Source organism: Sphaeramia orbicularis, chromosome 8, assembly GCF_902148855.1.
Source record: "Sphaeramia orbicularis chromosome 8, fSphaOr1.1, whole genome shotgun sequence".
Classification (NCBI taxonomy): Eukaryota; Metazoa; Chordata; class Actinopteri; order Kurtiformes; family Apogonidae; genus Sphaeramia; species Sphaeramia orbicularis.
This window is the reverse complement of record NC_043964.1, coordinates 27727462-27755260: the sequence shown is the minus strand read 5'-3', so window position 1 is coordinate 27755260 and position 27799 is coordinate 27727462. Positions and strand designations below refer to the sequence as shown.

General features: G+C 33.6%; 1 protein-coding gene across 2 annotated transcripts in view; it reads right to left on the bottom strand.

The window, feature by feature from the left end:
* Positions 1 to 23090, bottom strand: part of LOC115424532 (ethanolamine-phosphate cytidylyltransferase-like) — a 37122-nt gene extending 14032 nt beyond the window's left edge. The window contains exons 1-3 of one of the 2 annotated variants that reach the window (XM_030141862.1): positions 22808 to 23090; positions 5897 to 5985; positions 1848 to 2009 (exon numbers count right to left, since the gene is read on the bottom strand). In XM_030141862.1, the coding sequence (XP_029997722.1) occupies positions 1848 to 2009; positions 5897 to 5985; positions 22808 to 22938 (382 nt within the window). In that variant the 5' untranslated portion in view covers positions 22939 to 23090. The remainder of the gene's footprint in view (positions 1 to 1847; positions 2010 to 5896; positions 5986 to 22807) is intronic. The other variant, XM_030141861.1, reaches the window with a different exon arrangement.
* Positions 23091 to 27799: the final 4709 nt, after the last annotated feature.

The following is a 27799-nucleotide window of genomic DNA, read 5'->3' as shown; positions in this document are numbered from 1 at the left end:
ACTATTTTTACAATCTAAAATCTTAAAACTCATTGACCTTGTGGAATTCAAAACTATTCTAATAGTATATAAAGCTAAAAACAAGTTACTACCAGGCAATATTCAAGAAATGTTTTGTGAAAGAGAGGGAGGCTATGATTTACGGGGAAAATTAAATTTAAAGATTCATAAAGTACACACTACATTAAAAAGTTTCTGTATCTCCATTTGTGGAGTAAAACTGTGGAACAAATTGTGTGTGGAGATAAAACAAATATCAAACATAATTCAGTTTAAAAAAAGATAGAAAGAATTGATTCTTGAGAGGTACAGTATTTAATAATGACAAAGAGGCCTGTTTGTTTTGTTTGTGTATGATAGTGTACTGTTAAATCTGCTGTAATTATTGATGAAAATGTTTGATTTGTTGAGTCTGTTTGTATGACCATACTGACACGAATATAATGTTGCGAATAATTCAGTTACTGTATTATGGATTGTTGTGGTACAATGCTAAAATTAGGGCAATAGTACAGGTTAATTGCTGTATAAAGTTAATAAAAAAGGTGTAAAAGGACTGAGGGGTAGGATTAAATAAGTTTATACTTCTTCCTACTCCTTTTCGACCATGCAAAATTCAGACTTGTATGTGCTTGAAGATAGATTCTGTCCATTTAAATGTTATATTGTTTATGTCTTAATTTGCTTTGTTTTGTTTTATTTTCTTTGCATGTTCGAAATAAAATAAAATAAATAAAATAAATAAATAAAAATAAAAAAAACATAAAACATGAAAGACAAGCAGGTTATACACTAATGAAAACATAATTATGAATAATATGTTTAATTTCTGCAAATATATCTTTATAAATCCCCCTAAACTCTTAAAAGTGTAAGTGTATACTGTGAGGCTGCTTTTAGATATTAGTTTTGATGTTGATTGATATTTATTGAGGTTAAACTATAAAAGCATCTTATTGAGAAACTGAACATTTAAGAGTTAAAATAGTCTTATTCCTTCTTTTCTGCTCCGGATCTTTTGTGTTTGATTTTTATGTACTTTCTTTCTTTAGTACACTCATATACTTTATTTACCACCACTAATTGGTGAATTTTATTAGTAGAAATGTGTTTTGTTTTGTTTTTATGTTCAGATCATGGATTGCATGGATAGGTGGAGGACAGTTTAGGAGAAATGACTGAAGTAATTATCTATTCTTTCTTTCTTTGTTCTATTTTATACGGCATTTGCGTGAGTAGGAGGGGAATGAGTAATGCAGTGGGGTTATTCTGTATTCTTCGCATTTCATTTTTTCCTTGATACACATTTCTGCTGCCTGGTTTATAACAGAAACAATAACATGTTGATCAAAAAACAGTATTTAAGTTATTCACAAAAACCCATTGTACTCCTTTGTGTTTATAGATCCCCAGTATTTAAGAACTTGTCCTACAGATAGTAGAAGTTTATTTTATATAATATTATAAAACAAATCTAGAATAAAACTAAAATACACATGTATTATTTTTAGTTTGTTTATGTGTGTCCATAGTCAGTGGTTAACCTTCTAAATTCTCAGTCAGTCTCTATGTAATAAGAAACATAGTTACAACACAACATATTATTATTATTATTATTATTATTATTATTATTATTATTATTATTATTATTATTATTATTATTATTATTATTGTATATCGTTATAACTATTACTATTATCACCTTATTATAAATTTTATCCTGTGATTATTAAACTATACATACATACATATAAAATATACATACATACAACATAATTAGCAATTTAGTATTATATTTAATTTCATTACATTTTGACTTTAGTGTTGAATTTTCCAGTGATAGGTACCTCCATGTACACAGAAGTCACAGTTGTACTTGTCGAGGGTCTCCAGGGTTGTGACATAAGGCGCTCCTTCCACAACTTCATCCACCCACTTTATAGCCCGCACCATCTTGTACCTTTCTTCCTGAGTGAAGACTGGCGGACCCTTGTGCTTCGCGATCTCACCTTAACAACAAAAGGGAGACAGATCATAATTTCCCCTGCGCTGTGATAATCAGCTTTTACTATGCATATAAGTATACGCCTTTTACTGTTATCACAAAGTCAAAATGCTGCAGTGTGATAAAAGAGAATGAGACAAAACCACTGACTCGTACACAACAACCCCCTCGGTAACTGTAGGACTCAGGTGGTGTCTGTTTTAATGAAGGCACTAAAGTAAATAAACAGCAGGTATAGGCACAATGATTCAAACTTATCATTCAACTAAGGTGGTGAGTTTATGTTAATCAGTAACTGTATAATGGTAAACTTCACCAAGCAATGCAAAAAAATGTGATTTTACAGCATCCACAACTACAGTCGTGGAAAAAATTATGAGACCACCCCTTGTTTTCTTCAATTTCTTGTTCATTTTAATGCCTGGTACAACTAAAGGTACATTTGTTTGGACAAATATAATGATAACAACAAAAATAGCTCATAAGAGTTTAATTTCAGAGCTGATATCTATCCATTTTCCATGGTTTTCTTGATAATAACCAAAATCACTTCAGTTCTTACTTCAAATATCTATGGCATTATACTGACAAAAACAGTGCTTTTAGGCATTCCATGTTTTCTTTTCTATCTGTTTTAGTCACGTGATACACACAGGAGTTAGTACTTGATTGCATAACCATTGTTTTTGATGACTTTTGATCTAATACGTTTTTCCAAGACTGTATAGTTAACATAGTCGGTCAGAAAAAATGTGTTTCATTAAATTAGTCATAGATAACTCAGATCTAATGAACCCTTTACAGGGCATACATAGAAATACTTTGAAATTCAAAATGTCAACCTTAGTGTGTTATTGGAGGATATAACATGACTATCAATTTTGTAAAATTAAAAAAAAAAAATTGTCATGTAAAAAATCAAGGTCAATGATGTTACCATATTTGGGTCCTGGCTCATAAGTAGGAAAAAATATATCCAAGAAGCATACAGGGTGGGGAAGCAAAATTTACAATGAACATTTAGTTGTTTTTTATCAGCAGGCACTACGTCAATTGTTTTGAAACCAAACATATACTGATGTCATAATCATACCTAACACTATTATCCATACCTTTTCAGAAACTTTTGCCCATATGAGTAATCAGGAAAGCAAACGTCAAAGAGTGTGTGATTTGCTGAATGCACTCGTCACACCAAAGGAGATTTCAAAAATAGTTGGAGTGTCCATAAAGACTGTTTATAATGGAAAGAAGAGAATGACTATGAGCAAAACTATTACGAGAAAGTCTGGAAGTGGAGGAAGCAACAAAAAACGTACCAAAGCTTTTATTAAAGCTCTCAAATCCAAAATCCTAAAGGATCCAACCAAATCCATGAGAAAAATGGCAATTGAACTTGAGGTAGACAACAAGACCGTTAGAAATGCAGTAAAATATGATTTGAAGATTTAAATTCTCATGACTTTGAATAAACTAATTGGTCATACACTGTCTTTCATTCCCTGCCTCTAAATATTGTAAATTTTGCTTCCCCACCCTGTATAAAAAATTTAAGAAAAGCACATGTAAGGTGAAAGGAGCATGCATTTTAGAACATTAGAATATCAGTTTTAGAACATTAATACAACAGAAGTGCTGATCCAGACCCCTGTCCACATCCACATTCTCCCTTTGAACATCATTCCTTACATTAGTACCATTACTTCATGGTACCTAAAAAGCAGGTCCACTCTCTGTTCATGCAGAGGTGGACCTTCCAGACCCTGTAGACCACATTGGACCTAAGATTGTTGTCTCACCTTCCTCATTCTAACTGTAACTGTAACTGTAACTGAAATTACTAAAAAATAGTCACTTGTCTGATAAAGGGTTAAGGGAGGAAAAATGCAAGGTAGAACCCTAGAACACTTATTAGAGGGTCTAAATAAATCAGATGGGACCAGAATGAGCCCCGGAAAGAAATGACTGAGGTAGCATTTTAGAGAGAAGTCCAGTGTAGGTCAACGTGAGCTTGGTTTTTTTGGAGTTCACCCCAATGGCCGTTAGTGTTATTACAAGTGTAAGATACCACATCTGCTCCACAGTATCTTCAATGAACTTAAAAGCTCCTTTAGTGAGGGAACGGTGATGCCCCAGTGTTCTACTGAACGTCTTAGGAACTCTTTTGTTTCTGCTGTTGTGTATTTTTATAATGAGAACTTTATTTGAAATTGCTATTGGGCTGTTGCACTGATGTTACAAGGGTTTGTAGCTGAGTCCATAATGATGTTGTGGGTTTTTGTACTGTGTGAGGAGTGTTATGAATAAATGGCATTTTAATTTCCCATTTGGGGATTAACCCTTTCATGCATAGTGGTCACTACAGTGGACAGCTATTCTACTTCAGTTCTTTTGTATATTCATTAATTTTGCTGTTTTAGTTCCAACACAGCCAACACAGTGGACACTTATGCATCATCCTATGCACTGCAATTCATACCGTTAGTGTAAATTTGCTGTTCTTTATACACCTAATCTGCAGTGATATGTTTAAGTGTAAAAAAAATGGCTTGATATTGTTTAGTTATTAGACTGTAATTAACAGGTTGTTGTTGTTTTTTTTTAAAGGTGTTTTTTTTTTGGTTTGTTTGTTTTTTTTACATGTTATCTCTATGAAGTGAGTAATAACTAGTATTAGAGTGTGTTAAATTGTGACAAAACATCAGATTAGCAGCATTCACAATGTTTTGACACAGTATATCAGTAAATACACATTTATTTGCTTCAAAAATGAAATGTATGGTGTCCAGCTGAGTGGACATTTTTGCAACTCCATGAAAAATAGGTTCATAAATGTTTTTTTTTCCAATTGCATTGTTTTTTAATGCCTAAAGAGGAATAAAAACATCAGGAAAAAAAAATCTTGATTAAAGTTCTCATAATTCATGCATAAACGGGTTAATAAAGCTATCTATCTATCTATCTATCTATCTATCTATCTATCTATCTATCTATCTATCTATCTATCTATCTATCTATCTATCTATCTATCTATCTATCTATCTATCTATCTATGTATCTATCTATCTATCTATCTATCTATCCTTCCACATTGGGTTCATTTTGGATGAAGTGTTGTTGCCCCATGGTTAAAGGTTATAATAGTGATAAGAGCTGCCTTAAGTACATATAGAGGCTTGAATTTCAACATATAACCAATTATATTGTGTAAAATAAATGATAAATTATCAAAATATGGGGGAAAAAAGAACTGATGTTTGACCCATAAAGACCCAAACATCCACTGGCAACCAAAAGCATCTACTGATCTAAAATGTTTAATACCTGTTGATCCACTAATTGTATCAATACATGTAAATAATTGGTGTAAAATGCAGTTTATCATCTTTTCATGGTCATCAGATATGACCCATTTAGATGTTCAGAGGCTCTGTAGTTACCATAGAAACACTGTCATCTACCACAATACTGATTCACCACTAAAACCCATGGAGTTGGATCAATGACAGCGAATGGACACACTTGGTTTTGTATTCAGTTATTGATATCTTCACTGAAATAGTCACTTTTTCTTCAGTTTTCTCTGTTTAAATAACCTTTGAATTTACTCTGAAATTTCATAAACATCTAAATTAAGTATAAGAAATTAAATATAGGGAAATTACAGAGGAAAATACTAAAATACAGAGGGTAATATTATAATAAATCCCCTCAGTAAAGGTTAAATAGATAGAAAAATTCATTTGGGAACTAACACAAAAGTATCACTGGGTCTTTATGGGTTAAGTTAAAATGGGAGGACTGGGCGGACTTCACACCAGTCTGAACAAAGAGCAAAGGGAGTGTTTCATGTGAAGACGTAGGTGTGTTAAGTTTGTTTTTAAGCCTTACTGTCTGTGTGTACTCCAACGATGAGGTAATCTCCCATGGCCTTGGCCTGCCGCAGTTGGTTGGAGTGGCCATAATGGACCATGTCATAGCTGACGGGGAAAGAACACAGATAAGAATATGAGCAGTGGGTAACATAGAGGAGGTGGGATCGCACAGAGGCACGGCCATTAAAATTTATAGAAATACATGGCGAGCAGATTTGAATACAACATTTGAACTACACCAGATAATTCTAGGGAATGCATGTTTAGAGCAGAGGTCTCAAACATGTAGCCTGGGGGCCAAACCCAGCCCACCAAAGGGTCCAGTCTGGCCTGTGGGATGAATCTGTGAAATGCAAAAATTACACTGAAGATATTAAGTTCAGGTTCCACATACAAACCAATTTAATCTGAAGTGGGTCGGATTGGTAAAATACTATCATAATAACTGATAAATACTCACAACTTCAAATTTTTCTCTTCGTAAATGTAAACATTTTCATGTCATTTTACTGTATTTACACTATATGAATATCCTGAACAAATATGAACATTTGAAGGGTAAGTTTACCAATATTCTGCCTGTTATTAAATATTTTGTGTACATGTGTAAACTGAGACATAATATTGTTAAAATTGCCCTTATATTTCTCAAGAAATTTCAGTTTGTTCATGTTATTCACATTGTTTTAAAGGATAGTTGGTAGACGTAAATATTTTCATCGCATAATTTTACTATTTTTACTCTAAAACATAGAGGAAAGTTTGGAGTTGACATTATTTATATAGTATTATGTTATTATTTCACTGCTCCAGCCCACCTCAGATCGAATTTGGCTTAATGTAGCCCCTGAAGTAAAATGAGTTTAACACCTCTGGTTTAGAGGGATTGAATAAAAAAAACCAACATACATATATGCTTAAAGTTCTTCTATTCTACTACAAACTGGCTTAAACCCCACCCACCCACTGTGGACCAGTGGATCCAAAGACTGAGACATGTAGATAGTATGGAAAATATAACTGCCAGCCTGGAACTCTGGATGGACATTTACTTGGAAAGATGGTTCACTGTTAAGTTCTATCGCACAAAAAAAATATGTTGATGACCTGTAGAAGGGTGTTTTTATTTTACCTCCACCAAGGAGCTTGTGTTTTTGCTGGCGTTGGTTTGTTTGTCCATCTGTCTATCTGTGTGCAAGATAACTCAAAAAGTTACGGACAGATTTGGATGAAAATTTCAGGAAATGTTGATACTGGCACAAGGAACAAATGACTAAATTTTGGTGGTGATGGGGGGGGGGGCACTGATCTGCCTTGGCAGAGGTCTGTGCTTTCCGAGTGCTTTTCTAGGTTTGTTTTTTTTCTTTCCCTCTGCTTTCTTTTTCCTGCATGTATGTGTGTCTATCAGTAGAAACTAGAAAAGCACTTGGACAGCACAGACCTCCACCAAGGCAGATCAGTGGCCCCCCCACCCCCCAATCACCACCAAAATTTAATCATTTGTTCCTTGTGACAGTATCAACATTTCCTGACATTTTCATCCAAATCAGTCCATAACTTTTTGAGTTATCTTGCACACGGACAGACAAACAAACCAGCGTCGGCAAAAACATAACCTCCTTGGCGGAAGTAAAAAAAAATGTAAAAGACAAGAATTGTTCAATATGTATCAGACTGAACTGTATGTCAAGGAACTTGTTCTAATAAATGTTCAAAAAAAAAAAAAAAAAAAGGTGAGCAATGACAACCAAAAATTCTGACAATTTCATGCAAACTAATGTTATCCACCCAGGAACACAGTCCTCACACATCATACAGTAGATACAGTATCTGATCAAAGTCCCACCATTAGGATCGTCAGCAGTACAGTGTGTGTTCCCTCCCACTCCCCTCTGCCCAGACTGCATCACCATCTGTGGATAATTAGATTAGCACAGATTGCAGACTGAGATTGTAACATGGTAATCTATTCTACTAATACAGGATAGACAGGCATACTGTGACTGTCAGCATCACTAAAGCCAGCAGCTGATTTTACTGTTAACTTTGCTCACTGATTCATCTGCAGAATGTGCAGACTGCTGAAAATAGTTGTATCTCAAAGGATGGGTTTTTAGTAGATGGTTTGTGTAGGTGCACAAGTAGACTCAAACATTCAGGTCAGTTATTCTGCTTACCAAACAAAACGCTTAAGGTTGTTGTAGCATTAGTATTTATTACAGTATTTTATGTATTTATTATAGTTTTTTAATTGCATTTACTGTGTACAGTGTAGGTAACAGTATGTTTATGTCTGTATAGTCATATATGTGTACTGTTGATGTGGTTTTTAGCTGTTTTGCAACACAAAATATCCCTTCAGGGACAATAAAGTTGATTTTATTTGATATTTTCATTTTGTGAACCAGTTAAATTTTAGAAGGTGAATACTAGTCTGGCTTGCATGAACATGAAGGGATATGGGTGAATATTTCTGTTGCATAGCAGTGTTATCTGTGTGTTATGTAGGATTTTTAGGTTTTTGTAGCATTTTTAGTATTTATTATAGTTTTTTTAATTGCATTTACTGTGTACAGTGTAAATAACAGTATGTTTATGTCTGTATAGTCACGTATGTGTACTGTCTATGTTGTTTTCAGCTGTTTTGCAACATAAAATATCTTTTCAGAGACAATAAAGTTGATTTATTTGATTTTTTTTTCCATTTTGCGAACCATTTAAATAATAGAATCTAGAGGTGAATACCAGTCTAGCTCACAGGAAGGAAAAAGGGTGGATATTTCCGTTGCATAGTGGTGTTATCTGTGTGTTATCAACCTTTGAACTGCGACCACACCCTGAAAATTCAAGTTTTGAGAAAGACACACTCTTTTGTAGGGATGTAGTCGTTCTAATGCCTCATGCACACATGTTCCACCCAAATAACTTCTCATCTCTCACTATTTTGCAAAATCACCATTGCAGCATCCTGCACTCAGAACTATATATAATCCAGATAACGTTTATACCCCTTTTCCAGAACGATAGAGAGGGGTGCCAGACATAATAAAACGGCAATAACAGAGTGTTAACATTCAATTAAAGGAAAAAAAACAACAAAAAAATATCATCAATAATGTTTGTTTTTGTTAGAAATTCGAAAACTACTGAACTGAACGTCTAAGTCAAAGTAAAAAGAAATATATATAGATAAATAACTCTGGGTCACTGAACATCACTTTGAGAGTAAAAACCAAACTGACTCTGGAATCTGGAACTGAACAACAAACTATAAAAAAAAAAAAACATTTTCTGTTTGAGCTATTATTTCCCCTCAAAGTCAGTCACTGTAGATGAGAGGTCTAATATTAACCACTCTCAGAGGCATGTTCTGCTGCTAGCAATCACTTATGAAAGGTCCTATTCATGCAGATTTAACATTAAATGGTCTATATCTAATACAGGCTCCGAAACTTCTGCAGTTCAGTCCAGAAGACGAATCTGAGGTTTCACCAGCATAAAAAAAAAAATCATTCTGTACTGCCATGACATCATTTTTAACTGACTTTTCCACCTCTAAAGGCATCGGAGGTGAACGGATGAGTGAAATGAAACCTTTTACTGAGGTATATCACAGTGTGGAAATACTCTGGTCAAACTGCTATTAATGTGGGTAGTATTGCAAACTGAGCTCTCAGATATGCATAAATTATTCATCTTAAAATTGACATTTTTCACAACTGAAGTATACAATAAATAAACTAGCTGTTTTCTCCACTGGACACAGATCTAAATGAAAAGAATGGAGTTGGATGCTGAGATGAGGGCTTCTCTTCTATACGGGTGAGTTTTATTATAAGGTTTATGAAGGTATAAAGTTATTATGGGATGTTATTATCTTTGCTAAGGTGCCATTTGTTGTTCCACAGTTCAGACTAAACTGTGAACCTTCTGACCTTGTTTCAGATCTTCAGTACAGCTAATGACAACACAAACTGTACAGGAAACAGAGGTGCTTTGTGGTTTGACTGTGGTGGTTTTCTGTCTGAAACAAAGCTAAGCTAACAGAACTATAATGTAAACTATCAGCTGATGCAGCATGGGAAGATTACAGTGTGATTTTGACTGACTCAGTGTTTGTTTGAAGGAGGAAACTAGATGATACCTTAATACAGATGTGTGTAAACGAGCTTCACACTTTATTTAGTGATGTGGGGATGAATCATTGATGTGTTGGTAGTTTTGGTAACTGTGAGTGTGTTTTGGTATGTCACTTCCACTGCTCTTAGTTTGGAAAAACAATACTACATAGAACCCTTTTAAGTACTGTACTTATATACTTACATTAACCCTGTAAAGCCTGAACCATCAAATCAGGGGTGTCAAACTCATTTTAGTTCAGGGGCCACACTCATCTAAATTTGATCTGAAGTGGGCCGAACCAGTAAAATTATAACATAATAACATATAAATAATGTCAACTCCAAACTTTTCTCTATGTTTTACACTGAAAAAAGTAAAATTACAGTATGAAAATGTTTACATCTACAAACTATCCTTTCAAACAATGTGAATAACATGAACAAACTAAAAAAAATAATAATAATTTTAACACTATTATGCTTTGGTTTATCATTTCCACATGTACATTATAACTTACAGATCACAGTGGATCTACAAATACACAAAATATTTAGTAACAGGTAGAATATTATTAAAATTGCACTTCTCTTAAGACATTTCAGGTTGTCCATATTTGTTCAGGTTATTCAGAGTTTTTGTGAAATTGTACTTTGTTTTAGTCTAAATACATGAAAATATTTACATTTACAAACAGAAAAATTTGGAGTTGTGAGTATTTATAGGTTATTATGAGATTGAATTGGTCTGAATGTGGAACCTGAACTAAAATAATTGTTAATATCTTTGTGTAATTTTTGCATTTCACAAATTCCTCACAGGGGCCAGACTGGACCCCTTGGCAGGCTGGATTTGGCCCCCGGGCCGCATGTTTGACACCTGTGTATTAAATTGTTGACAAAAAATTCCAGTTCTTGGAAACTGAGCCTTTATTGGTCCTTCTGAACAACCAAAAAAAAATTTAAAAATTATGTCAAATGTCAATTTCCATGTATGATTTTCAGTTTTATATCATATTTGATACATCGGGTCTCAATGCTCAAATATTATTATTTTTGAACAAACAAAAACAACACAAACATGTCTAACAAATTGGTAATTCTTCTTTAAAACTGGCAAAGTTCTGCCTCCTGACAATCTTGTAGTGTCACTGGAAAGGCCTCTGGTGAATGAATTCCTCCCCCCTGGTGGATTATCTGTGTATTGCATGTATCTAATTGTATACATCAGGTTTTTCAAGAAAGAAATATCACACTGATCATGTAGAGCAGGGGTGTCAAACTCATTTTAGTTGAGGGGCCACATTCAGCTACATTTGATCTGAAGTGGGCCAAACCAGTAAAATTATAACATAATAATATATAAATTTTGTCAACTCCAAACTTTTCTCTATGTTTTAGAGCGAAAAGAGTAAATTTACATTATGAAAAGGTTTACATCTGCAAACTATCCTTTCAAAAGGTGTGAATAACATGAACAAACTGAAAAAAATAAGTGTAATTTTAACAATATTATGCCTCAGTTTATCATTTACACACGTACATTATAACTTACAGATCACAGTGGATCTACAAATGCACAAAAAATTGAGTAACAGACAGAATCTTGTTAAAATTGTACTAACTTCTCTTAAGACATTTCAGGTTATTCATAATTGTTCAGATTATTCACATTTTTTGCGAAATTATACTTTGTTTTAGTGTAAATACATGAAAATATTTACATTTGCAAACAGAAACATTTGGAGTTGTCACTATTTATATGTTATTATTATAGTATTTGACTGGTCCTTCCCACTGGAGATTGAATTGTTCTGAATGTGGAACCTGAACTAAAAGGATTGTTCATGTCTTAGTGTAATTTTTTTTCATTTTTCTTTCATCCCAAGGGCCAGACTGGACCCTTTGGCGGGCCGGATTTGGCCCCCAGGCCACATGTTTGACACCTGTGATGTAGAGGGCTTCAAAGCTCATGTATCAAATATGATACATTCAGCGTTATAGGGTTAAGTTACATTTAAACCCAGAAATTAGGGAAATTAACCCACATATCATATCATTTTCATATATTTTACTGAAGTGAAAACCTTATAAAAAATATACTGAGAGTAGAGCTGAAACGATTAATCGACTCAAAGTGATCCAAAAAAAAATATTCAACCACAATTCTCCTAAATCAAAGCTTTGTTTCCTTCATTTTTCTGCTGTTAAACATTGGTTCCACTGTTGTGTTTCACACGGACGCTTATTGTGACGCACAAAGAAGCTTAATTTCAGGAAAACTGCAATAGAATATTTCCCTTCAATCAATTCGAGTCGATTAATCGAATCGTGAATTTTTGCATTTGCTTCAAGCACTTAATCGATTAATCGTTTCAGCTCTGAGACCCATTTTGGTTTTTGGAAAGGAGACTGTAAGAGTAATATCTGGATTTAACAAAGGGAATGACAAGTTAATGATGGAAATAAAACACTAATGAATTATTAATTAAAGATTAAAGTCCTATTTGGTACACTACATTACACATTAGCATTCTCCAGAGTCAAGTGTGGAGCAAGAACATAAATAGCATTAAAAAATCAATAGTGGTAGTAACAGAATCCCATGTCCTCATCAGCCAAGGCTGAAAATGAGACAGCATCTGCGCTATGCTGTCACTATACACAAACTGAACCACTATGGAGGTATTTAAGTAAGATCTGGAACCAAAGTGCAAAGAGACGGATTAAAATATCATGCTTGTTGTCATGGAAACTTAGCTGAAACTAACTCTTCCACAGTGTGCTATCAATCTGCTGAAACAGTATCCAAGTGTGCAGACTGTGAGGCAATAGCGCATGCAAAATAGGTGTGTGTGTGTGTGTGTGTGTGTGTGTGTGTGTGTGTGTGTGTGTGTGTGTGTGTGTGTGTGTGTGTGTGTGTGTGTGTGTGTGAGGTGAATAAAAAAAAGAAGAAAACTCTAAGACCCAGACTGAGTTACATAAGGCCAAAAGGCTGCTCGTGGACAGACAGGAATACAAGCTGGGTGGCCAACATGTGACCGTATTCCTGTTGTATTTTTTAGAAGGGATGGCTCATGACAGTGTCACGGCGCGGTGATGAAATATTAAAGAGGAGAAGCTGTTAACAGACACCCAAACAGCACCTTCGCCTCTCAAGAGCAAAGCTTAACCGCGTACAAAGTGAGAAAATAAAACGTATCCACTCTTACATGTGCGGAGAAATATTACAGGCGGATTTTATTGAATAATGTAATGGAATTTTTCATATTGAATGTAAGACTAGAAAGTGCACTGTAAAAAATGACTGTGGAATTAACATTAAAAAGTTGTAAAATTGCAACAGAAAAAAACCTGTAAGTGACAATACAATGCAAAGTTGTTAATTTGAAAAGATTTTTGTGTTAACGATTAAATCAAATATAGCTGTAGTTCTTACAGGAAAAGTATGTGAACAAAACCAGATTTATATGTAGAAATGATGGATTTCTATGTATATCTACAGGGTGGGGAAGCAAAATTTACAATATTTTGAGGCAGGGATTGAAAGACAGTGTATGACCAATTAGTTTATTGAAAGTCATGAGAATTTATTTGCCACAAGAAAATTTACATAACAGAAAATGTTTTTATTCTATGTGTCCTTCTTCTTTCTCAATAACTGCCTTCACACGCTTCCTGAAACTTGCGCAAGTGTTCCTCAAATATTCGGGTGACAACTTCTCCCATTCTTCTTTAATAGTATCTTCCAGACTTTCTGGTAATAGTTTTGCTCATAGTCATTCTCTTCTTTCCATTATAAACAGTCTTTATGGACACTCCAACTATTTTTGAAATCTCCTTTGGTGTGACGAGTGCATTCAGCAAATCACACACTCTTTGACGTTTGCTTTCCTGATTACTCATATGGGCAAAAGTTTCTGAAAAGGTATGGATAATAGTGTTAGGTATGATTATGACATCAATATATGTTTGGTTTCAAAACAATTGACGTAGTGCCTGCTGAGAAAAAACAACTAAATGTTCATTGTAAATTTTGCTTCCCCACCCTGTAATTCTCACCCAAAATAGGTTTTAAGAGAAAAAAAATCATTTTGTAACAGGATTCCTGTTAGGTACAATGGTGTATTCACCGCAGATGTAGCAGAACACATCAGGCTTATTTTTGCAAGATCTTCTAGTTGAAGCCATTTCAATCACCTGTAATATTAAAAAAAACAATCATAAATTGGCAAAAGTAAAATCTTCAGAACTCGTTTATTGCAAGAAATATGAAAGAATTTTGTATCATATGATGTGAAAATGCCCATAAATGTAAGCAAAAATGTTAAAAAGCCAATATGTAGCATAGTTCAGAAAGTTGACCTGATTGAGCAAAATTAATGTGATTTTTGGATTCAGCACACCAAAATTCTCCTAAATCAGCTCAAAAAATTTAAACAATAAATTTGTTGTTGACTGGTGTAATGCATGTTAGTACCCTTTCAAATGCTACTTTTGGTTGTTTTTGGATATTCCACTTCCACTGTGTCAAATTCCAATAAGGAAAGCTGTTTCACAATCATCTTTTGCCTTGAGCTCACATTAAAATACAGAGAAAATCTGTTCAAATCGCACCCTCAGACTAAGATAAATGAGCTTGTAATGAATACACAACACACCCTATCAGCTGAGGCTTAAAATAACACACTTACAGACTGGTGTGTGTACATATAACATCAGCAGATACACAGTGGAAGTGGACTTTAACACGGCTTTAATGATTCTGCTCTGACATCTGATCTTTAACCCCCCCATCGCTTCGGTTCATTGTAAGAACACAGAGTCTGTTTATGTGAAGACAAAGGTAGAAGAGACAGCGCTCCCTCCTTGGAATTTTCCTCTCGTATCACTAACAACACTGGAGAGCGTGGTGATGTGCAGCGGGGCTTCCATGGGAAACAATGTGCTCAGTGACGGGCACAAGCGGCGGCGGTGGCAGTGGCGGAGGCGGAGGCTGTAGCAGGTGTGGGCCGGAGGGGTTAGAGGGGTTAATGTCATGAGCTCTGTTGACATTGGCTCTCTTTGCGTGCTCACCCCACCGGTTAATATTGTGGCATCCCAAATATTCTGTAACATTCCACCAAACCAGGGTTAGGCAGCCACACCTAAATGGCAGGAATTTTACAAGAGAAAGGCACCATAATCCTGGCCTCCGCACATAGATATTCAAAACCTTTATTTTGCCGCTGCACCACCGCGCCGGCCTCTGCTCACCAAGGCGTGATGCTTCTACTGACAGACGCACTCAGGCATCTTAGGGTTCAGAGGGTATGCTCAGCTCGCACAAAAATAACAAAACATGTGCAGAAACGGCCATGAAAATGACAATACATCACCAGTTCTATAAAGCTGGAAGTATTTTATAGGAACAGTAATGCTCTGTTTTCTATCTCAACAGTTCCCAGTGTCATCTCCCTTCAGGGGAAACACAAAAACACTGATGCATTACATGTTTTTTCACAAAAATATGTACACGGCATCTATTTTTTTTTAATTTTTTTTATTGTGTTTGTATTAGGGATGTGACGATATGAAAATTTCATATCATGGTTATTGTGACCAAAACTATCACGGTTATCATTATTATCACGATATTGTTGAAATTGTGCTCAAAATGTTCAAAAAGTACTGATACACATACTGAAATAATTTAATCAAGTTGTATTTTAAAAAAAGTAAAATAAAATAATTGGCACAATGCACTTTTTGTTGGCTGAAACATTCAAATATTAACCCTTAGTGGTCTGAGCCTATTTTGTCTGTTTTTCAGTACTTTCGATTTTGGCTTTATACACTATATAAACAAATGTTTCCTATACCCATGTTTGGTATCTTTTTTTTCAGCACAACTTCATCTATATCATCTGCCTATTATTTTTTTAACTTTAACCTATGATATCAACACAAAAGGACAAAAAACACAAAACAATATATAAAATCCGATTTGAAAAATGTATATACTTTATTGCATAAATAACACAAAGATGCTTAATGAACCTTTTCAAAGACTTTAAAAGTGAATATTGGTTCCAAATATGAGGTATATAGAATTAAAATTGTAATAAATTAAAATTATACTCAAATATTTGACATAAAAGCAGATCTTTACATAGGTGTTTTCTCCGGAAAAGTGCGATCTATCTATCTATCTATCTATCTATCTATCTATCTATCTATCTATCTATCTATCTATCTATTTGTGTAGTTACAAAGAATGTTGTTGATCATTTCACATGGCTTTTCAAAGGCCTGTGAACCACAAACAAAATTCCAGTTACCTTCATGACAGTGGGGTGACAGGAACAGTGTAAGCCTCTGAGAAAACTCTTAAAAACACTTTTGCACCACATTAAACTTTAATCCATAAAGACCCAGTGCTATTTTTGTGGCAGTTCCCAAATGAATTTTTCTCTATATTTACCCTTTCTTAAGTGATCTATGACCGTTGATTATATATTATCTTCCTTATTTTGTGTTTTTTTTTAGTGTAAATTATGTATTTTCCTTTATTTAATTCATTGATCATGCAGATGTTCATTAAAGCTCAGAGTAAAGGTAGAGTTATTGTATCAAAAACAGAGAAAACTCAAGAAAAAGTGACTTTTTGGGGCAAATATATATAAAAAAAATTGTCTCCATCCACTGTCATTGATCCATCTCCATGGGTTTTACTGGTAAATCATTGTTGTAGAAGATGACGGTGTTTCCATGGTAACTACAGAGCTTCTGAATGTCCAAATGGGTCATATCTGATGACCATGAAAAGATGACAAACTGTATTATTTACATGTATTGATAGGATCAGAGGATCAGAAGTTATTAAACCTTTTAGATCAGTAGATTCTTTTGGAGGTTTGGGTCTTTATGGGTTAAGGTTGTTTTTTTTTTTGTTTTTGTTTTTTTAAGTATAACAGATGCATTACTTAAGGTGTAAAATAGTCATCTGTGAGCCCCAGTGGCATACATTTCCTGTATCACTGAATAAAAAAAATTAGAAAAAAAAAAAAGCAACCTGATTCTGTTTCAGAAATCTATATAAATATTGTTTTATTAATGTTATATTTCCACATTTCACACTCTTCCTGCAGCTCTGTGTTAACTTGGATCCATCACTCAGCCCTTCAACATGTGACCACACTGCATAAGTGTAATATTCCTCTTTTCTATTCCTTCACTTCCCTTTGGAACAGGACGCCCTGTTTTAGGTCTATTATGTCGGGTATCGTTAAAGCAAGACGTTCAAAGTGTTCTGGTGAAAAATGCTGACTGTGCACAATGTGTGCAGTGTTCTGGGTTTGACTAGGACCAGGTTTTTTCCCTTTATATACTCTGCAGTATCAGCACAAGCACAAATACCATAGACATGTGCTTCCTTTAGCAACATATATCCGTTATTTCCTGCTCTTCATCACAGGGACTGGGAACTTATTCTAACTGATGTCTGGTGTGAGGCTGAGAACATGCCTACGGAAATATGACATTTATAATTAAACGGTTTATAATTACCTCCTTATTGACAGATTATGCCTTATGATAAATATGTAATGCATGTTAGGGTTTGTGAGTTTGCAGTTGCATGCACATATTTGTTGACAAAAGTAGTTTTTTTTCTGTGCATAACTGTCTGAACTGTATACTGCAAAAATCTAAATCTTACCAAGTGTATTTTTCTCATTTCTAGTCCAAATATCTCATCACACTTAAAATAAGACATAATCACCTAACGAGTAACTTCTGAGTGAGATAAAAGAACTTATTTTTAGACAATAGATCTTGAAAATCTTATTTCAAGAAATCTTACCAAGATCATTTTTACTTGTTCCATTGGCAGATTTTTTATTTTTCATTTTTTGCTGAATTCAAGATTTTTTTTTTATTTTTTTTTTTGCTTAATTCAAGCAAAAAAATCTGCCAATGGAACTAGTGAAAATTATCTTGGTATGATCTATTGTCTAAACATAAGTTCTTATATCTCACTGAAAAGTTACTCTTTAGGTGATTATGTCTTATTTTAAGTGTGATGAGATATTTGGACTAGAAATGAGAAAAATACACTTGGTAAGATTTTAATTTTTGCAGTCTGCAGTTCAGACAGTTGAACTATGCATATTGCTTGAATTAAGCAAAAAAAAAAGTCTTAAATTAAGCAAAAAAAAATCTGCCGGTGGAACAAGTGAAAATTATCTTGGTAAGATTTCTTGAACTAAGGTTTTCAAGATCTATTGTCTAAAACTAAGTTCTTATAGTTCACTGAAAAGTTACTCTTTAGGCGATTATGTCTTATTTTAAGTGTGATGAGATATTCTGACTAAAAATGAGAAAAATACACTTGGTAAGATTTAGATTTTTGCAGTGTACATGCAATAAATGTTTTTTTCCCCCATTTCATTACAATTTTAACCTGACAAAACTGAAAAAAAAAAAACCAGCTAAAAACAACCAACTACAAACCTTATAGAACAAAATACTGTATCCTTATGTTGCCACATCCACTAGTTTTACTGAATAATCTTGTTAAAGTGTCATTTATTTAACTGCTGCTCATGATATGGATGGTCATGCATACAACACAGAGGTGAGGATGACCTGCAGCTGCAAATGTCGATAGAAATCTGCCCTGCTGTTATGTAATTATGTGAACTGACATGGAAAACTGGGGAAATGTAGTGTTTGTCAAGTAACTAAGTAAATCCTGAATTACTGTGATCATCGGTCAGATTGAACTCCCAAAGCATAACACACACACACATACACACACACATACACATACATACACATACATACTCACAGCAGCTTATTTCATTAGAAGTTTGTACATGCTGATTATGTCTTATTTTAAGTGTAATGAGATATTTTGACAAGAAATGAGTAAAATACACTCGGTAAGATTTAAATTTTTTCAGTCTACAGTTCATACAGTTGAACTATGCATATTGATTGAATTAGGAAAAAAAAAAAAACCTTGAATTAACCCTTTCATGCATAGTGGTCACTACAGTGGACAGCTATTCTACTTCAGTTCTTTTGTATATTCATTAATTTTGCTGTTTTAGTTCCATATCAGCCAACACAGTGGACACTTATGCATCATCCCATACACTGACATTCATACCATTATAGTAAATTTGCTGTTCTTTATAAACCTAATCTGCAGTGATATGTTTAAGTGTAAAAAATTGCTTGATATCGTTTTGTCATTAGACTGTAATTAACAGGTTGTTTTGTTTTGTTTTGTTTTTTAAGAAAAAGGTGTTTTGTTTTGCTTTTATTTTTTACATATTATCTCCATCAAGTGTGTAATAACTAGTATTAGAGTGTGTTAAAATGTGACAAAACATCAGATTAGCAGCATTAAAAATGTTTTGACACAGTATATCAGTAAATACATATTTATTTGCTTCAAAAATTACATGTATGGTGTCCAGCTGAGTGGACATTTTTGCAACTCCATGAAAAATAGGTTCAGAAATGTTTTTTTTTTCCCAGTTGCATTGTTTTTTAACCCTTTCATGAATAGTGGTCACTACAGTGGACAGTTATGCTACAGCTGTTCTCTTGTTTATTCATGGATTTGGTTGTTTTAGTTCCATATCAGCCAACATAGTGGACACTTATGCATCATCCCATACACTGACATTCATACCATTACTGTAACTTTGCTGTTCTTGATAAACCTGATCTGCACTAACATGTTTTAGGGTAAATCACTAGTTAATTGTTAGACTGTATTAAAACGTTTTGTTTTGGGGTTTTTTTCTCAAACAAAAAGGGTTTTTTGCATGTTATCTCCATGAAGTCAATATTAACTAGTATTTGAATATGTTAAAAAGTGAGAAAACATCAGATTAGCAGCATTAAAAATGTTTTAATTTCATTGTTTCCATATCACTTTCTGCTATTGGGTTTTATATATATGTTTCTTTGCTTCAAAAATTAAATGCATGGTGTACCTGTGTGGACATTTTTGGAACTAGATGAAAAAAAAACTCGATCACATTGTTTTGTTTTTTTTTGTTTTTTTTTCCATGCCAAAGGAGGAATAAAAACACTCAAGAAAAAAATATCTTGACTAAGATTCTCATAATTCATGCATGAAAGGGTTAATGCCTTCAGAGGAATAAAAACATCAGGAAAAAAAAAAATCTTGATTACAGTTCTCATAATTCATGCATGAAAGGGTTAAGTAAAAAAAATCTGCCAATGGAACAAGTGAAAATTATCTTGGAAAGATTTCTTGAAATAAGGTTTTCAAGATCTATTGTCTAAAAATAAGTTCTTATATCTCACTGAAAAGTTACTCTTTAGGTGATTATGTCTTATTTTAAGTGTGATGAGATATTTTGACAAGAAATGAGAAAAATACACTTGGTAAGATTTACATTTTTGCAGTGTACATGCAATAAATGTTTTTTTCCCCTTTTCATCACAATTTTAACCTGACAAAACTGCAAAAAAACAGCTAAAAACAACCAACTACAAACCTTATAGAAAAAAATACTGTATCCTTATGTTGCCATATGCACTAGTTTTACTGAATAATCTTGTTAAAGCGTCATTTATTTAACCCTTTCATGCACGAATTATGAGAACCTTAATCAAAATGTTTTCCTGAGTGTTTTTATTCCTCTTTAGGCATGAAAAAAAAAACCAATGCGATTGAAAATTTTCTTCTGAAAAATAAATAAAAAATTAAAAAAAAAATAAAAATTATTAAAAAAAAATAAAAATACATGCAAAAAATAATAATGAAAAAAAAAATTCTTATGAACCTATTTTTCATGAAGTTGCAAAAATGTCCACTCAGCTGGACACCACACGTTTAATTTTTTACGTACAGAAACATGTATTTACTGATAAATTGTGTGAAAACTATGGAGAGGGCTTGTGATTCTGGGGGTTTATGCTCAGGAGAGATCCACATAATGTTACCAATTCATGTCAGAAAACATATGTAGTGTCTTAAAACTTTAATAAAGATATGTGTAAAAATAAATAAATAAATAAACAATGAAAAGAACAACAAAACCCATGAATATACAAGAGAACAGCTGTAGAAGAGCTGTCTACTGGAGTGACCACTGTGCATGAAAGGGTTAATTGCTGCTCATGATATGGATGGTCATGCATACAACACAGAGGTGAGGATGACCTGCAGCAGCTCAAGTCCATATAAATCTGCCCTGCTGTTATGTAATTATGTGAACTGACATGGAAAACTGGGGAAATGTAGTGTTTGTCAAGTAACTAAGTAAATCCTGAATTACTGTGATCATCTGTCAGATTGAAAGCATAACACACACACACACACACACACACACACACACACACACATACACACACATAGCCACAGCAGCTTATTTCATTAGAAGTTTGTACATGCTGATTCTGTCTTATTTTAAGTGTAATGAGATATTTGGACTAGAAATGAGAAAAATACACTTGGTAAGATTTACATTTTTGCAGTCTACATTTCATACAGTTGAACTATGTATATTGCTTGAATTAAGCAAAAAAAAAAAAAAAAAAAAAAATCTTGAATTAAGCAAAAAAAATCTGCCAGTGGAACAAGTGAAAATTATCTTGGAAAGATTTCTTGAAATAAGATTTTCAAGATCTGTTGTCTAATAACAAGTTCTTATATTTCACTGAAAAGTTACACTTTAGGTGATTATGTCTTATTTTAAGTGTGATGAGATATTTGGACTAGAAATGAGAAAAACACACTTGGTAAGATTTTAATTTTTGCAGTCTACAGTTCATACAGTTGAACTATGTATATTGACTGAATTAAGCAAAAAAAAAAAAAAAAAAGTCTTGAATGAAGCAAAAAAATCTAAGGTTCTCATAATCCATGCATGAAAAGGTTAAGCAAAAAAATCTGCCAATGGAACAAGTGAAAATTATCTTGGTAAGATTTCTTGAACTAAGATTTTCAAGATCTGTTGTCTAAAAATAAGTTCTTATATTTCACTGAAAAGTTACGCTGTAGGTGATTATGTCTTATTTTAAGTTTTTGGAGCACTTGGACTAGAAATGAGAAAAATACACGTGGTAAGATTTAGATTTTTGCAGTGTACGTGTCCATTTCATCCCAATTTTAACCTGACAAAACTGCAAAAAAACACAGCTAAAAACAACCAACTACAAACCTTATAGAACAAAATACTGTATCCTTATGTTGCCACATCCACTAGTTTTACCGAATAATCTTGTTAAATTGTCATTTCTTCAGTTGCTGCTCATGATATGGATGGTCATGCATACAACACAGAGGTGAGGATGACCTGCAGCAGCTCAAGTCCATATAAATCTGCCCTGCTGTTATGTAATTATGTGAACTGACATGGAAAACTGGGGAAATGTAGTGTTTGTCAAGTAACTAAGTAAATCCTGAATTACTGTGATCATCTGTCAGATTGAAAGCATAACACACACACACACACACACACACACACACATACACACACATAGCCACAGCAGCTTCTTTCATTAGAAGTTTGTGCATGCTGATGCCTGTGGAGGATGAAGTACCCGTGCTGCCTGTGAGCCCCTTGGACCGTGCAGCAGGCCTGTCCCGGTGAAAGGTGAGGCTCACACACACACTCATCCAACCGTGCGTAAAAGAAAACGCCACTGCGGTTGTTTGTTGCATCTCCAACACAACACACACACACACACACACACACACACACACACACACACACACACACACACACACACACACACACACACACACACACACACACACAGGTTTAAAGCTGACTTACCACCCGTCGCACCACACCCGGATCCTTCTCCTCCTCTTCTCGGGACTACAAGCTGCAGCACTGGGGGTCGTCCCTGCGTCTTTCCCTGCTGGTGTGTTCGCCTGATGATGGTGATGTCCGTTCTTAATCATGGTTTTTTTTTTTACGCTGGTGACTTTTTTAGTCTCTGTATGTGCAAATTTCCAGCCACTTGCTCCAGATCAGGCTGTTGTCAGTTGTGTGTCCTCTTCCAGTGCAGGACAACCGGTTTGTGTGTCAGCAGCAGCAGCAGCAGCAGCGGCAGCAGCGGCACAGAGATGCGCCAACGCCTCCTCTACCGGCGACGCACGGACGCACCGACGCACGACTCCGGCTGCGTCAAGTCGCTCAACAACAACACGCAACAAACGCAAACGGAAGACGACACCACATAAACTCCAACCCACTTAAAGTCACAGCTGTTGGTTTTATTTTGAAAAACCCTACAGTGGATATTTGGGTCCGTTTTTACGCACTTGACTCCGGTTGGATCGTACGATGGTGTGCCGGTCGGGTGCGCACGGTGCCGGTGCAACGCAGCCGACATGTTGTTACATAACAGCGACGTTTTTCCACTGTCACGTGACTGGTTCTGGATTCCCACAGAAAATCTCAGGCCAACTACCAACACTGCCTCTGATAACATGCCAGGTTTTGATCCCTGGTTTGTGCAAAAACCTCAGTTTTATAATTCAATAATCCCCTTCCAGTGAATAATAACAATAACAAATTACCCTTATCATCAGAAATAGAATTAGTTAAGTAGATTATTTTATATTTGCCATTTAAATTGAATGAAACTGGGCACGAGGGTCTTATGAGATTCAGCCAAAAGTGATCAAACTTCCATAAAAAAACGAAACAAAAACAAAACAACAAAAAAACAACAACAACAAAAAGAGACTTACACCCATTAAAAATATTTATGTTATTAAAACTTTTATTAGTTTCTGATTATCAATAAGAAAAAAGTAACTATGCTAATCAATCATTAACCCTTTCATGAATGAATTATGAGAACATTAATCAAGATTTTTTTTCTTTATCCCTCTGTTGGCATTAAAAAAAACAATATGATGATGATGATGATGATTAATAATAATAATAATAATAATAATAGAAATAATAATAATAATAATAATAATGATGAAGCTATTTTTCATGGAGTTGCAAAAATGTCCACCATGCTGGACAGCATGTGTTTAATTTTTGAAGCAAAGAAACATGTATTTACTGATATACTGAGTGAAAACTATGAAATAAAAATATTAAATGCTGCTAATTTGATGTTTTCTTGCATTTTAACATACACTACAAACTAAAAGTTATGGATATTTTTAAATTTTGGGCTATTTTTCAGTTGGGATTCTTGCACAACGCTTTTTATTTTATTTTTATTTTTTTTGGTGTAAATTGAATTGAAACACATTTTTTAAATAACCAGACATTGTTTTATTTACAAATGGCAAATATGCCAAAAACAAAACAAAACAAAACAAATAGAGATTTACACCCATTAAAAATGTATTTACGTTATTCAAACTTTTATTAGTTTCTGATTATCAATAAGAAAAAAGTAACTATGCTAAGCAATCATTAACCCTTTCATGCATGAATTATGAGAACATTAATCAAGATTTTTTTTTTTCTTTATTCCTCTGTTGGCATTAAAAAAACAATGCGATTATTATTATTATTATTTTTAATAACGCCATTTTTCATGGAGTTGCAAAAATGTCCACCATGCTGGAAAGCTGGACACCATGTGTTTAATTTTTGAAGCAAAGAAACATGTATTTACAGATATATTGTATGAAAACTATGAAATAAAAACATTAAATGCTGCTAATTTGATGTTTTCTCGCATATTAACATCCACTACAAACAAAAAGTTATAGATATTTTTAAATTTTGGGCTATTTTTTTAAGTTGGGATTCTTGCACAACACTTTTTACTTTTTTTGTGTAAATTGAATTGAAACACTTTTTTTTTTTAATGACCAGACATTGTTTTATTTTACAAATGGCAAACATGACAAAAAAACAAAAAAACAAAAACAAATAGAGACTTACACCCATTAAAAAAATTTATTTACGTTATTCAAACTTTTATTAGTTTCTGATTATCAATAAGAAAAAAGTAACTATGCTAATCAATCAGTAACCCTTTCATGCATAAATTATGAGAACATTAATCAAGATTTTTTTTTCTTTATTCCTCTGTTGGCATTAAAAAAACAATGCGATTATTATTATCTTTTTTTTTTTTTATGAAGCTATTTTTCATGGAGTTGCAAAAATGTCCACCATGCTGGACACCATGTGTTTAATTTTTGAAGCAAAGAAACATGTATTTACTGATATACTGAGTGAAAACTATGAAACAAAAATATTAAATGCTGCTAATTTGATGTTTTCTCACATTTTAACATACACCACAAACAAAAAGTTATGGATATTTTTAAATTTTGGGCGATTTTTTCAGTTGGGATTCTTGCACAACACTATTTACGTTTTTTTGTACAAATTGAATTAAAATACATTTTTTTAAATGACCAGAAATTGTTTTATTTACAAATGGCAAACATGACAAAAAACCAAAACAGAACAAAAAAACAAATAGAGACTTACACCCATTAAAAAAATGTATTTATGTTATTCAAACTTTCATTAGTTTCTGATTATCAATAAGAAAAAAGTAACTATGCTAATCAATCATTAACCCTTTCATGCATAAATTATGAGAACATTAATCAAGATTTTTTTTCTTTATTCCTCTGTTGGCATTAAAAAAACAATGCGATTATTATTATTATTATTATTATTATTATTATTATTATTATTATTATTATTATTATATTTTTAATGAAGCTATTTTTCACGGAGTTGCAAAAATGTCCACCATGCTGGACACCATGTGTTTAATTTTTGAAGCAAAGAAACATGTATTTACTGATATACTGTGTGAAAACTATGAAATAAAAATATTAAATGCTGCTAATTTGATGTTTTCTTGCATTTTAACATACACTACAAACAAAAAGTTATGGATATTTTAAAATTTTGGGCTATTTTTTTCAGTTGGGATTCTTGCACAACACTATTTACTTTTTTTTGTGTAAATTGAATTGAAACACATTTTTTTAATGACCACGCATTGTTTTATTTACAAATGGCAAACATGACAAAAAAATAAATAAAAAAAAAAGTCCCAAAACCCCCCCCCAAAAAAACAAAACAAAACAGAGACAGACACCCATTAAAAAATGTATGTATGTTATTCAAACTTTTATTAGTTTCTGATTATCATTAAGAAAAAAGTAACTATGCTAAGCAATCATTAACCCTTTCATGCATAAATTATGAGAACATTAATCAAGATTTTTTTTCTTTATTCCTCTGTTGGCATTAAAAAAACAATGTGATTATTATTATTATTTTATTTTATTTTTTTAAAATAACACTATTTTTCATGGAGTTGCAAAAATGTCCACCAAGCTGGAAAGTTGGACACCATGTGTTTAATTTTTGAAGCAAAGAAACATGTATTTACTGATATACTGTGTGAAAACTATGAAATAAAAATATTAAATGCTACTAATTTGATGTTTTCTCGCATTTTAACATCCACTACAAACAAAAAGTTATGGGTATGGGTATTTTTTCAGTTGGGATTCTTCTTTTTACTTTGTTTGTGTGTGAATTAAATTGAAACACTTTTTTTTTTTTAATGACCAGACATATTTTTATTTACAAATGGCAAACATGACAAAAAAAAAAAAAGACAAAAAAAAAAAAAAGAAATATCCTTAACTTTTTGTTTGCAGTGTACTCTAATACTAGTCAGTACTCACTTCATGGACATAATATGCCAAAAAAAACAAAACAAAAAACTTTTGTTGTTAATTACAGTCTAATATCAATAAAAGGACTTGATTTACACTCGAACATGTTAGATCAGATTTATCAGGAACAGCAAAGTTACAGTAATGTTTTCAATGTCAGTGTATGGGATGGTGCATAAGCGTCCACTGTGTTGGCTGATATGGAACTAAAACAACAAAATCCATAAATATATAAGAGAACAGCTGTAGAATAACTGTCCACTGTAGTGACCAGTATGCATGAAAGGGTTAAATAGATACATAACAGATATATAGAACTAATATGTGCATAATGATACAGGACTAAAACGCAGCTACATTATTGATAAATATTGATCTATCCTAACTGTGTTAACTACAGCCACAATATATGAGGTAATTCTCCCAACTTTTCTATCCTTACTTGGAGAAATCCCCCAATTTGTGGAAAAACCTTGTTGAATTACTGTCACTACCCATAATGACCAGCAGAGGGCAGCCTACACCCATATATTTCCGGTGTACACTCACAAACAGCCTTGAATCTATTGTCTTCTCTTTCTATTTGTGTGGAATCACTTAAATGGAAAGAAATACACACTGATTTGACTTTCATTGACAGAATAAGGTTTTTTTCTCTGACAAACGGAGTGGTTTTTAATATGTTGATAAAAAAAAAATTGTTGGTTGCTCCCTTATTGTGATGCTTTAAGTGATTATAATATTTGCTGATGTAAACAAAAAAAAAAAACAGTAGTACACCCCTCACAGAAACAGACATGTAGTCAAACAGGGTGGGAAGTCTGTGGCAGATGTGGTAAATGAACAGTCTGATGAGGATGAAGGCATTAATTGTAGCGAAGGGCTGTTTGTCTGAGAACTGGGGCAGGCACCTGCTGCAGAAGTGGGTGAGGATGAAGAATGCTGTCCTAGATTGCCCACCAGCTCACCTTAACCCAACCCGCCAAATTAATCAACTCTTCAGAGGCCAATCCGGTTGTCTGGGGCAGGCAACGGAGGAGGGAGAGCAGCCTCTTTTAAGGCACAGGTCACACAGACCTGTAGGAGCCTCCATTTAACAGGAAGGAGGAACAATACCAGGCTGGAATGG